The following is a 14,246-nucleotide window of genomic DNA, read 5'->3' on the forward strand; positions in this document are numbered from 1 at the left end:
TAGAGTTTCAATGTGATTATTAAATCTAATTTGAAACGGAATACAAATCATACAACCAAAAAATACATGGACGACAAATTAAAATTAATAAGTCAAATAGTATAATTCTTAAGATTCAATTATTAACTCCATATCAATTCACTCATGTGACTTATCCTAAATATTTTGTGTATATTTTAAAGTTAATTTAAAAATATTTCCAGAAATATTTAATAAAAATGTCAATTTTAATAAAAACATCGTCATAAAATTTAAGAAAAAGTAAAATTCATCTCAATAAAAAGGGAGAATATTGTTTCATTTTTACTAAAAATGAAACTTAAATTGAATTAAGAGGATAATCAAAGTGGTTGATTAGGTAAGAACTATTTTTAATTTGTCTTTTTCTCGACAATTATTTGGTTTTAATGGGAAATTGTTAGACACATGGGGTGTGGTTGAATGTTCAGCCTTTTAGGAGCGGCAAGGGTTAGGGTTAGAAAATTGTGTTTACAGAAAAGGGAAAGAGAGGTGTGTTCTTGAAGGCTCTGGGCTTTGGGAAAAGAAGACTATTTTGTTGTCTGAATCAATTTTAGTGGAGGACAATGTGAGGGTGAGAGTGATAAAGAAGGTCTTGGAATATCAAATTTTAAATTTATCTACAAAAAAATTCGTATGTAAATTAATATTTCATATCTGTATGTAAAATTCGTAGATAATGATAAGTTTACCTACAGATTTAAATCTGTATGTAATTATCGGTAGGTAAATTACAATTTTTTTTAGTGAAGATGCTATTGATTAAGGTGATAAGGGAAGTTAATCTTATCTTTGTACTTATTCTGATATAGTTCTTGTTGGTTTCTTAGTTATTTTCTGATGAAGTTTGGGAAATTGCTTTTAATAGTTTAATATGGAAGTCAATTTCATTGTGAAATTCTTTGGGTACCGCAAAAGAATTTTATTGTGTATGGTGTTGATGATGCATAAGTGAATTTTAGAATGGGGGTTTAGTGATTATTTCATTATTTTTTTCTTACATAAAGAGCACTAAATGGCACTTGGTGTGGTTAAAATTTCAAACTGCTAATATATTATAGATGGAATGATGAGAGATTGTAATTATATATAATACAATTTTGAGAGTATTGATATAAGTAGTGGAAGTAAAATAATACATGTATAGCTATACGTTACGTATAGCTAGAATGTGTAAGTAATAATATTGTATGTGCATGAAAAATTAGTGTTTTAATTGGATGAATGTTTAATATGCACTGGTGTTAAGTTATACATTATATCTATGTGTGAGCTTCTGGACATTTGTAATTATGATTTATTTTCTAAAAGTATTATGGCTTTGAGTATTATTATAATGTATATAAATAAATAAACTTGGTTGGTTTGACATTTTAGGTGTTTAATTATTAAGTTAAGGGTAGTGGTGTGTATGATATTTTTAGTGATGGGGGATTGATTATAGCATGGGTGCAATGGGTTTCTTTTATCTACGAAATTGGGAGTTGGTGGTGCGAAAATGAATTTGGGTTTTGCTTTTGGGTATAGCAGTAGCATAATTTTGATTATGAGATTTTGTTGTTTGGTTACGTGATGATAGCAATTTATCTTTGGTGGTGATGGTGTTGTAACGTTTATTAGGTTTTGGTATTAAAAGCCTCTGGGGGGGTTTGAGTTATTAGCATTTGAGGCGTGCAACAAAGAAAACAAATTGGGATCGGAGGTTGCGGTGATTATTGGTGTATTATAATTGGGATTAATTGAGTGTTGGGAATCATGTTGTGTGATATAATTATGGTAATTGAATCGTGAATTGTATCGTATATCAGAGAGCTTAAATTTTGAATCGTGAATCGTATCGTATCGTGAATCATACAATTCATAAACATTAAAAAAATGTAACATATACTTAAATATATAAGATATATAAATATGCAAAGAGACAATTAATAACAAAACAACCTCATAGCCAAATAAAGTGGTTGTATATATGTATACTTACCACATAGATTCACAATTTCAGCAACACAGCCTTCAAAAAACATTGTGGTTGCTACCTAAGATTCCTTTAAATATGACTATATGCTACTAAACAAGTATTGCATTATAGCCATCCAAAAAATAAGTGTTGTTGTTGCTTGTATCCTAAAGAACCTCAAAAAAACATTCTAGTCTAAATCATTCATATTTCATCATCATCATCTCCAAGATCTACTACATCACTTAAGTCATCTTCATCTTCTAGTGAAAGTTCTTTCCCCTTCATTAATGTCTTCAAATTCCTCCTCATCTCATACTATGGATTTTCCTTTTTTATTGGTCTTGACATTTAAGTTTCTTGGCCCTATATCAGCAAAAGAAAAAGAAATAAAGTTTAGTTCTAGTTTGTTGACATTCAAATTTCAACTTGTGAATAAAAATTGTATGTGGTGGACAGGAGAAGACACCTCGAAAGTAGGAGAAGACACCTCGGACCCCGGACCAAGGAGTATATCTCAAACCAAAAAGTTGAATGTGCCACACACTATAAATGAAGGCCTAAGTATCCACCACCATAAAGGGGATAATAACGCTCCATACAAGTACAACGACAGGTGGTTGGAAGTACATATCCTTGTTGGCAAAATTAATAGATTTAGACTAATAAATGTTAATTAGGAGGGTCCTAAAGCAAATGGACACCACAAACCCTAGGCCCACGAAGTCAGGCCCATTCAGGTAGTATATAAGACATTACTCACGAGGTAAAACATATTGTTCATTATTACTGCTATCACTGCCTAGATCATATATCTAACTTGAGCGTCAGAGTGGCTTTGCAGGCTCCCTGCCCAGTTCACCCCACACATCTGGAGAGGACACTTCGACAGTGGGCAACACAGAAGGCTCCTTGTCCAGATCATCGCACACATCTGGAGAGGACACTTCGGCAGTGGACAATATAGAAGGCTCCTTGTCCAGATCATTGCACATACCTGGAGAGGACACTTCAACAGTGGGCAACATAGAAGGCTCTCCGCCTAAATCATCCCACACACTTGGAGAGGACACTTCGGCAGTGGACAACATAGAAGGCCTCCAGCCAGTGGAACTCTTCATCGGAAGGAGGTACTCAGGCCCTTGGAAGGAGATACTCAGACCCCTGGAAGGAGATATTCAGGCTCTTGGAAGGAGATACTTAGGCTCCTGTACTTAGAAGCTGAAGCGAAGCAGGTGGACGTGTGCACTCAATAGGTTATTGGTCCCTACATAACTTGTGTTCGCGGGTACTTCGGTATTCGGTAGGAACAAAAATAATTATCTCTCTTCCTTTTTTTTTGTTTGGAGCTCCCTCTTCATCATCAAAGCACTCATGTATATCCATCCATGAGGAATCAATAGGCAAACAAGGATTTTCTTTTTCTGTAATCCATTCATCATCTGATTCAATATCCGACAAACATATGGGATCATAAGTTTCCCCCTTCTCTTCTCTACTCTTTTGTCTCAACTCAAGTTGGAGATTGTACTTTACATAGACAAGAGCATTTAGTCTTTGTTGTTCCAATCTATTTCTTCTCTTAGTGTGGACTTGGTCAAAGGTGCTCCAATTCCTTTCACACCCTGTTGCACTACATGCGAGACTCAAAATTTTAATGGCTATCTTTTGTAACTCTTTACCTTCTCCTCCATAACTCTCCCACCAAAGAGCTATCAAAATAAAGAAGTATTGAATTATAATTTAATGTAATTAAAAATTATAAATCATATAAAAGTGGTAATGAGAGTAATTTCATTACCAGGTTGTTTCTTGTTTCTAGTAGCTATTGCCATGTGCATTCCAAAAAGCCCCTTAGCTCCGTTGAACTTTTCAAGTTGTTGATCAATTGTAACTCTTGTGCTAACATCCAAAACCATTCTTTCAAATGTTTCATATAAACCAATCAAGACCTCCCTATCCAGATTGAAATTTTTGTCATAGTGATATCTAACACAACAAAAATAAATTGATGACATGAGAAGAACGAAAATAGAGGTACTTGGTAGGAAAAATTTAGGTGAAATATGTATTACCTAGGATTGAGATAATAGGCTGTTGTATGGAGAGGCCTATGTAGTTGCAAATTCCACCTAGTGTCAATAATCTTCCACACTTTTTTATACCTTGTTTTTATCTTTTGGAAATTTTCAGCAATTTGCTCCTTTGCTCTATCCATTGCTTCATAAATGTATGGCATAGCTAATTTTGCATCACCATCTACAAGCCTCAACACTTTTACGAGTGGAATCACACATTTTAAGCAATAGGTGATTGATCTCCAAAATCTACCATCACTCAACACCAAATTCATAACTTGCTTACCCTCACTTTTATTAGCATGTGGATTAGTAGCCCATTCCTCTAAAGCAAACATTGATCTAAGAGCATTCTTTTGTTGCTTAATACAATTTAATGTGAGATAAGAAGTAGCAAATCGTGTGACAACTAGTCTTTCTAATTCTCTTCCATTAGAGTAGCTTCTATACAAATTAAGAACCCATGTATGCATATATATGTAAGTAGTGATTTTCTTTGCATTGCTAATAGTGTTGTAAAATACTATAAGCTCTCCAATATCTTCAAGAACCAAATCAAGGTAGTGTGATGCACATGGGGACCAAAATAATTTGGTTCTTTTTTCCATTAACATTCTTCCAGCTGCCACAAGGTTAGAAGCTCCATCAGTAACTACTTGGACAACATGGTCCTCTCCAATTTCCTCCACCATGTTGTCCAACAACTCAAACATTTTCTTCCCATCTTTAATGACATCACTAATATCAATAGATTTCAAAAAAATAGTCTCACTTGGACTGTTAACAAGAAAATTAGTCAATGATCTTCCTTTACCATCCGTCCATCCATCACACATCAATGTACATCCCCATTTTTCCCAATCAGTTTTATACTTTTCTAGACCTTGTTTAACATTATCCACAACTTTTTTCAAATATGAAACCTTTACCTCATGATAAGAAGGAGGTTTTAATCCTTTGCCATATTCTACAATAACCTTCAACTTTTGTATAAAAAGAGGGCTCCTTACAAGGTTAAATGGCAATGCATTGCCATAAATACAGCTGCAAATTTCTCTAATTACATCTTCTCTATTTTTATATGATGCATTGATTGTCATTTATTGAAGATCATTTTTTCCTTTTGTCACCTCTCTTGATAAGTCTCCTCCACAATCAAAGCTGCCATCCTCTGTCTTTTTTTCTTTACCTTTTAGCATCTTCACAAATATTTCTTTAACATCGTCAGGGACACTACAACATGGAATGACATATTATTTTGTTCCAACAAGGTGTTGTTTCATTCTTGCTATACCACCCCAACAAGTGTGAGAACAAAACTTGCATTTAACCTGTAGCCTATTTGGTGGAACATTGTCACAGTAATTCCAAGTAATGTCGACCTCCCTTTTCAACTTACTCATGTTTGAAGTTCAGCAACTACATAAATGAAAAATCCCCTACCCAGAAATGTGAAAACAACCTCCCTGCCCAGAACCACCGCACCACCACAGAACCACGCGCGACCACCATAGAACCACCACACACACGAACAAAAGATGAACATAGGAGTTTGCGAGACAAAAATGCAACCACCGTGCGACCACCACAAAACCACCGCACACACGAACAGAAGACGAAAAGAGGTGTTCGCGAGACAAAACACAACCACCACCGTGCGACCACCACAACACCACCTCGTGACCACCACAGTGCAAGCAAAAGTCGAAAGTCGAGAGGTCGAGAACAACTTCGTTTGTTAATGTTAATATGTTTCGAAGAGAGAGAGTTTCAATGTGAATAAAATAAAGGGGGGTAATTTTGTATCGCGAATCGAATCATGATTCTTACGATTCGCACTTGTATCGTACGATACGTTTATGATTCGGGAGTAAAAGGGATACATCTAACGATTCGTATCGCAGAGGGGCTGTATCGTACGATTCGTATCGTGAATCGTACGATACTTACTACACTAGATATAATATGTAGAAGAAGTGAGAAATAACAGTTTATAAGTGAATAGTTAAGAGAAAAAGAAGCTAAGAACAATTATAGATAAATTCTAGTGTAGGTTCTATCTTCGTTTTATCGTTGGATGGGGTTATATGTTAACTGAACGACTTGAAATTTGAGTTCTCAGGTATATTTTCTTTGGGCGGGAGGTTCTTGTCCTTGGGCGAGATACACCAATCGCTTGGAGATTATATATTTTTCTGATCTGCATAGTTTTTATAAAATTGAGTTTCCTAATTAATTAACCATTGGATTGAGTTAATATTTTGAAACTTCATCCGGAACATATTACTTTTTGATTTGACCATTTCAATTGTCAATTATAGGTATGTAGTTTGAGAATTATGCCACACACTATTGTTGTGTTTTAGATTATGATGATAAATTTGCTTTGAAATTTTGGTGCAGTTGTGTGCCAAGTTAGAGGTGCTAAGCGTAGTCTAAATGGTATATCCAATGTCATATTTTAATGATGAGAATATAATTTATGAGGATGGTTGATAATGAATATTATGGAATGGAATGTGCGATGTTGTGATGTTGTGCGAGAAGAGTGTGTCTCAACAAGAGGTGAGAGGGCTTTGGAAGCTGATCAGGAGGATAAACAATGAGGGGGCTCTAGGAGTTGACCCCGAGGATAAAAAGTGAGGGGACTCTGAGAGTTGACCTTAAGGATAAAAAGTGAGAGAACTCTGGGAGCTGACCCTGAGGGAGCTCTGGAAGCTGACCTTGAGGGGGTTCTAGGAGATAACCCTAAGAGGGGCTCTAGGAGCTGACATTGAGGGGGATTTGGAAGTTGATCCTGAGGACTCTAACTATAGTATGTGGAGAGCAACAAGGAGTGATGAATTTGACGTAGTTGTACCGATGTTTGACTTTGCCTGTAAGACTGGAGGAGGAACAGGTCTGAACATGGGGAGTAGAAAGGAAAAGTTTGTTCAATTATAGAGATGAGAGAGTTATGTGGATGATTGAACCTCTTGAGTTTACACTTAAATTTGTTGTTCTTGGATGATACAACAATTATTGTTATTGATCGAGTGATATTTGATGAAATAAATGATTTAATAATAAAGACTTCTGAATGATGTGTTGTAATAATTTTATTGTTTATATAACTTATGTTAATTATGATGTTTTGTTAAGTTAGTTCACCGCATTGGAAAGAAAGATTTTTTTGTTAGATGTATTTTTTTTTGAATAATTTTAATTACTAAATTTATTTATATGTTTTTATTATTAAATAAATTTTAAAGTAGGGCCATTTATCTGATGTAATAAATGAAAGTTTTACCTTCCATTTTTATATGGTAAGAAATAAATATGTTTAAAAAATATGCAAAAATTTCTAAATATTATACGAAGTGTAAGTCATTTTATATTCCAACATTTAAATCATAGTACAATCAATCAACGTCACTAACAAAAATATCATATTTTCATCGTAACATGTCAACCTGCCAATTTCTTTCTCGTCCAACAACAACTAGGTTCGTCCAATATGAACAAAACAGAGAGTTCTGTCCCAGCACCCCTACACCAGTGCCCAATGACTTAAGCCTAGTGCCTAGCCCCGAGGCCACTGGAGCTCCTGGACTTAAATTCACAAGTAGTTCCCGATGGTCCATGGGTGGCCCCTGTCACTCGAACAACCTCTGATGTTGATCACTATAATTGAACTTTCAGTGAGTGTCTAACGATACTGAGGAGTCATCCAACGCTAATGCAAAAAATAGAATGTTACCTATATAAATAAGATCCAATTCAGTCTTTTGAGAATTAATTTACTATTCTCTTCTATCAAATGCATATTATATTATTAGTTTCCCTTAAGCTATGAAAGTCTCAATTAACCGATTGATACATAATTAACCATATTCACTAATTATACAATCAATTCATATATTACCACCATCTTTCACAAACCAACCATCATATTTAAACCAATTCAACCATTATCAAAAACCAATTGTCACAACAACTTCTCATACTATGCACATCAGCCTATTCAATTCCAATCACAAACATGTATATAAATTTTAGGGTTAAATATGTTTTTATCCCTTAATTTTCAGTGAATTTTAGAATTAGTCATTCTGAAACTTTAGACTAATTTAGTCCTCCATATTTCGAAATATGTAAATTTAGTATTTTTAATCAAATTTTGTTAAGTTTATTTGACATTTTAAATGTGTTTCATTATAGTATTTGACTTAACATTAAAGTAAAAATGTGTCAAATAATATAAACAACTCAAATACAATCCTGAAATACATACGAAACATCGAATAAACTTAACAAAATTTGATTAAAATGACTAAATCCACGTATTTCGAAAGATGAAGGACTAAATTGGTCTAAAGTTTCGAAATTGACTAATTCCAAAATTCTCTGAAAATTAAGGGATCAAAATCATATTTACCCTAAATTTTACTACCTTTACTTACCTAGTTTCTCAATGCAGCCATAGTTTTTTTTTTATTATTATTCTAAAATTTGATTATTCAAATTTATTGATTTTTAGTTAAATTTTCTTATCGATGTACTGATAGCTTTTAGTATTAGCCATAAGTTATTTCTGATAAGGGTTGACGTATACTTTTCCAAGTCTTCCCCAAAACTTCGACTACTTTCTGCTTCTTTTCTTTTACGCGTAACCTTTTTTTGTTTTAACATTTTTAATGTTTAAAATTATATAATGAAAAAAAATACTTTATCTACTTTATGTACTATTGTCAACAAGAACTGAATATGTATAATAAGCCAAACAAAATAAGATGAAAATAAATTTAAAACTATTGCAGCCAATGTCGAAATGAAATACAAATGATTTTAATTTTTATGCATATCATTAATTAATATAAATATTTTTTATTATCAATTTATTTTTAAATAATTTCAAATATGATTTTAAAAATATTTTCTACAATAATAAACGACTCCACATAAAGAGCTATCAATAATAGGTGCTTACTATTTTGTTTATACAAGACGTATGAAATATCAACTTTAGACCTTTTTGCATTGGCATAATTTTCAAGGTCGTTTTTTGTTTTGTTCCTACAAAGTCGTATAAGGAGGGACCATGCCACTTTATAAAATTCCACAATCACTGTTTAACCTAAATTGGAAGATAATTCAACAATATATTTACAACAAATTTGAATAAAAATTAAATATTTTATTTGTTAAATTTAAAAGATTACACATACTCTTATTTAATATTTTAAACATAAAAAAATTGATTTGATCTGGAAAAGATAAATTGATTTATGGTCATGATGATAAATAAGTTTCCAAGCTTCTATTTACTCTGTTTTGTTTTAGAATACTTGCAACATGTAATAATAAAAAATATTTATCGATTTCACTTAAGAAAAAATATGTATGCTGCTATAATTGCTTTTTTATTCTTTCGAACAAAATAAGGAATTAAGATTCTTGAGGTGATGACTTGTTTCGTAAGAAAAGTCGTTTTTTTATTATTTTTATTTTATTAATTTTGTAATTAGAGACTGAAGTCGTCGTCTCCACTTCTATGGTACTTTGTTTGGTGAGTTAGGGATGGATGAAGTGTTATATATATGGTTATAGACAGAGCTAAACTCACAGTGCCATATTGAGTGTGTTTGTTCCAATACCTTCCCTTTGTGACGATGAGGAATCCAGTTGGTCTTAAATTCATGATGTTTATGTTCATGATGTTTATGTCGTGTCTGGTGTCGCAGTTTGTTTATGGTGAAGAAGAGGATGTAAGATGCATAGAAAGAGAGAGGGAAGCACTTCTCCGATTCAAAGCTTCCATTGTAGATCGCTATGGCATGCTCTCTTCTTGGACCACTCCCCACTGTTGCCAGTGGGAGGGAATTCGCTGCAGCAACCTCACAGGCCATATTCTAATGCTCGATCTGCATGGAGAAGTTCATCTAGAAATTACTTTCAATTTTTACATTGAATTTTCGTCAGAACGTTATATGAGCGGAGAGATCCACAAGTCGTTGATGGAGTTGCGACAATTACAGTATTTGAACCTCAGTTCCAATTATTTTCCAGACACTAATATTCCAGAGTTCATTGGCTCTCTTACCAACTTGAGATACCTCGATCTTTCATCTTGTGGTTTTGACGGAAAAATTCCAACCCAATTTGGCTCTCTTTCTCATTTAAAATACTTGAATCTTGCTTCGAATTATCTGGAGGGTTCAATCCCTCTTCAGCTTGGAAGTCTCTCCCAGTTACAATATCTTGACCTCCGTTTCAATTATTTGGAGGGGAATATACCAATTCAACTGGGAAATCTCTCCCAGTTACAATATCTTGATCTCAGTTTCAATGGTTTGCAAGGGAATATACCAAGTCAACTTGGAAACCTTTCAAACTTACACGAGCTCTATATTGGAAATGACGGTCTCAGAATTGGTGATGGAGGTCAGTGGTTATCTAATCTCATTTCTTTGACTCATCTTTACATATTCAGAATATCAAATCTTAATAGTTCTCATAGTTGTCTCCAAATGATCGGTAAGCTACCAAAATTAAGGGAACTGAGTTTACAAGATTGTAGCCTTTCTGATCATTTTTTCCTTTCGTTGAGGCCATCTGAATTCAATATTTCTGCTTCCCTCTCGGTCCTTGATCTTTCCCAAAACACTTTCATATCACCAATGATATTTCAGTGGGTGTCAAACTTCACTCCCAGCCTTGTTGAACTTGATCTTAGTCATAATCTCTTGGAGGGTTCTGTACCAAATCACTTTGGTTTGGTAATGAAATCACTTGAGCACCTTAACCTCTACTCTAACAGATTCAAGGTTGAAGTTTTCCAATCTTTCATGAATATATGCACCTTAAATTCTTTACACATGGGTGGAAACAATTTGAACCAAGGTCTTTCATCAATTCTTCACAATTTGTCTACTTCTTGTGCTACATATTCACTAGAAGAATTGGATCTAAGATTTAACCAAATCAATGGTTCTTTCCCAGATTTCTCCATATTCACAACTTTGAAAAGATTAGATCTTTTTGGTAATCAATTATCTGGGAAGATACCTGAAGGCATATTACCATCTCGATTGGAGTCATTGTCACTCCCATTCAACTCTTTAGAAGGTGAAATTCCAAAGTCATTTGGAAATACATGCACCTTACGCTCATTGGACATGTCCTCTAATAGATTGAGTGGAGAGTTTGCATTGATATTTCAAAACTTGTCTGGATGTGCTAAAAACGTGCTACAAGATTTGAAGTTGGATGGAAATAATATCAATGGTACATTTCCTGACCTTTCAGGATTTTCAACCCTGAAAATATTGGATCTTTCAGAAAATCAATTAAGTGGAGAGATACCAGAAGGTAACCAATTGCCATCTCAGTTGGAGTCTCTCTCGGTTAAATCAAACACTTTAGAAGGTGGAATTCCAAAATCATTTGGCAATGCATGTGCTTTGCGGTTGTTGGACTTGTCTAACAATAGCTTAAGTGAAGAGTTTCCGGTAATAGTTCACCACTTATCTGGGTGTACTAGAAATTCATTGGAAATCTTAAGTCTATCCATGAATCAAATCAATGGTACATTACCCGACTTATCTATTTTCTCATCTTTAGAAGAACTATATCTACAATCAAACTCCTTGAAGGGTGTGCTAAGTGATCACCTGTTTTCTAATATGTCAAAGTTAAATTCATTAGACTTATCTGGAAACTCTTTATTAGCCTTGACATTTTCTCCAAACTGGGTTCCACCTTTTCAGTTATGGAATGTAAGACTCCAATCGTGCATCCTTGGTCCAACATTCCCCAATTGGTTACACACACAAAACGAGTTTAAGGGTTTGGACATTTCAAATGCTGGAATATCAGATAAGGTTCCAAAGTGGTTTTGGACTAAATTAGCATTGCGAAAATGGATTTCATTGAATATTTCATCCAATAGTTTATATGGTACAATTCCATATTTTCCAACAAAGAATCCTTATTCTTCTCTAATTCTGGGATCAAATCAATTTGAAGGCCCTATTCCCCCATTTCTTAGAAGTTCCACATTGCTTGATTTATCTAAGAATAAGTTTTCAGACTTTCTTTCATTTTTATGTGTGGGCAATCCAATTGGAATATTATACCAGTTAGACCTTTCAAACAATAGCTTGTCTGGACAAATTCCAGATTGTTGGAGCCATTTCAAGTCATTAGCTTCTTTGGATTTGAGTCAAAATCAACTGTCAGGAAAGATTCCTACTTCAATGGGATCCCTCTTTGATCTTCAAGCATTGATTTTGAGAAACAATAACTTAACAGGTGACATTCCTTTCTCCTTAAGTAGTTGTACAAATCTAGTGATGATAGATGTTGCGGAAAACAATTTATCAGGATCTATCCCAACTTGGGTTGGAAGCAAATTAGGAAACTTGCAATATTTAAGTTTAAGAAGGAATCATTTCCAAGGAAATTTACCACTGCAAATTTGTTACCTGAGAAACATTCAACTCTTGGATCTCTCCCTGAACAATTTGTCTGGACGAATTCCTAAATGTATAAAAAATTTTACTTCAATGGCTCAAAAGGAATCTTCGAGAAGAGGTCATTGGTATGAAGTTGAGACTGCACGTTTTGAAGGTTCTCAATATTATGATTTGAATACATTCTTGACGTGGAAAGGTTCAGAACATATGTTTATGAATAATGGATTGCTACTTTTAAAAAGCATTGATCTCTCGAGCAACTACTTTTCAGGAGAAATTCCAAAAGAATTTGAGATTTTAATTGAATTGGTTTCATTGAATTTGTCAAGAAACAATTTGAGTGGAAAAATTCCTTCAAATATTGGTAAACTTACATCACTTGAATTTTTGGACATTTCAAGAAATCAACTGGTTGGTTCAATTCCAATGAGTCTTACTCAAATTGATCGACTCGGTATGTTAGATTTATCACATAATCATTTAGTTGGTGAAATTCCTCGGGGCACACAATTACAAAGTTTCAATGCTTCAAGCTATGAAGATAATCTCAATCTTTGTGGACCACCACTTGATAAATTGTGTATTTTCGAATTATCACCAGAAGAGAAAAAAAATAAAATTCACAAGGATAATTATTCCTTTTTCAACCGTGAATTTTATATCAGCATGCCGTTTGGATTCATTATAAGTTTTTGGATGGTAATTGGATTCATGATATTCAGAAGTTCTAGTTGTTGAACAATGTTCTATAAAGCATTGATACAGCAAAATGTTACGAGATAATATTATTGTAGCCCTTCATTAATAGTTCATTTTAGCATGATTTTCTTTATTTCTATACAGTTTTCATGTATTTAACATCATATTTTCGCACATCCTAATTTATTTCCTCTGCCCTTAAATTTTTCATTCATTTAAGTGTCGCTACAAATATTATTTAGGACAATTATACTATGACTTCCATTTTTTGAATCATATCCTTTATTTCTTAACGTGGTTTAATGTGTGTCATTGACTAATGTATTACTACTTTTCTTAAAAAATCAATAGTCTATGTTAAGCCATGTCAGAGAGTATAAAATGAAAGTAAAAAAAAAATCGAAATCAAACTATAATTTTCCTATTATTTATAAGGTCATCATGTATGTAAACTAAAGTGTAGTGCTTTCTTTACTCACTTTAAGGTCTCTGAAATAACAATTACAATTCTCGTTTCTCAAAATTGTTTCCTTTTTAAAACCCAAATAAACAAAAAGAAGACTATAAATAGTTTTTAAAGTGTTTAAAAAGTTAATGTTATGAATTAATGATTGTCTATTGATTTGATATATTTACTGATATGATTGATATTCATATGATTCATTACTCTTTATGTAAATATTTGTATTAACTAGTTGATTTGTTTCCTTTATGAATTAAATGTTGTATCTATAAATAGGACTCTTCCTATCAATAATAAGACATAGAAATTGTTTCCTATTCTCTCATTCTCTATTCTTCCTTCTATTCTCTATTATTCTTTCTCTCTATTATTAGCTTTATTTATAATACATTATCGCACGATGCTTCAACCAATTGAGGGCTAATGGAAGTTTTCTTTTTTCTCTTCAAGGAAAATGTTCTGTGTATCTCAATCCAAACTCTTTTTAATCCTTTCTTTATTTACAATTTTATCTTATATTTTTATTCTTCGGATAAGAATTGTTTGACTTTATCAATTTTCTTCTCCGTCTTATT

The 14,246-nt window shown here is 33.3% G+C and overlaps 2 protein-coding genes across 2 annotated transcripts; one reads left to right on the forward strand and one right to left on the reverse strand.

Annotated features, from left to right (window-relative positions):
* Positions 1 to 2,802: 2,802 nt before the first annotated feature.
* LOC114180839 lies at positions 2,803 to 4,889 on the reverse strand. The gene is made up of 4 exons (XM_028067130.1): positions 4,141 to 4,889; positions 3,777 to 3,964; positions 3,252 to 3,687; positions 2,803 to 3,139 (listed from the first exon to the last, which is right to left on the reverse strand). Exons 1-4 carry the CDS (start codon positions 4,887 to 4,889, stop codon positions 2,803 to 2,805), a joined length of 1,710 nt encoding a protein of 569 aa, XP_027922931.1.
* A 4,642-nt stretch (positions 4,890 to 9,531) lies between these two features.
* On the forward strand, positions 9,532 to 13,408 carry LOC114181233 (receptor-like protein EIX2). Its single transcript, XM_028067628.1, has one exon. It carries the CDS (start codon positions 9,705 to 9,707, stop codon positions 13,245 to 13,247), a length of 3,543 nt encoding a protein of 1,180 aa, XP_027923429.1. The 5' UTR covers positions 9,532 to 9,704; the 3' UTR covers positions 13,248 to 13,408.
* Positions 13,409 to 14,246: the final 838 nt, after the last annotated feature.

Source organism: Vigna unguiculata, chromosome 4 (assembly GCF_004118075.2).
Source record: "Vigna unguiculata cultivar IT97K-499-35 chromosome 4, ASM411807v1, whole genome shotgun sequence".
Classification (NCBI taxonomy): domain Eukaryota; kingdom Viridiplantae; phylum Streptophyta; class Magnoliopsida; order Fabales; family Fabaceae; genus Vigna; species Vigna unguiculata.

What these genes read in the sequence shown, in the direction of transcription:
- LOC114181233 (XM_028067628.1), top strand. Translation starts at nt 9,705, where the DNA reads ATGAGGAATCCAGTTGGTCTTAAATTCATGATGTTTATGTTCATGATG.
- LOC114180839 (XM_028067130.1), bottom strand. Translation starts at nt 4,889, where the DNA reads ATGTGTGATGGATGGACGGATGGTAAAGGAAGATCATTGACTAATTTT. An exon ending in TTCCAAAAGATAAAAACAAG is followed by an intron (nt 3,965 to 4,140) that starts GTATAAAAAAGT and finishes TTGTTGTGTTAG; the next exon opens with ATATCACTATGACAAAAATT. An exon ending in TAGAAACAAGAAACAACCTG is followed by an intron (nt 3,688 to 3,776) that starts GTAATGAAATTA and finishes TTATTTTGATAG; the next exon opens with CTCTTTGGTGGGAGAGTTAT.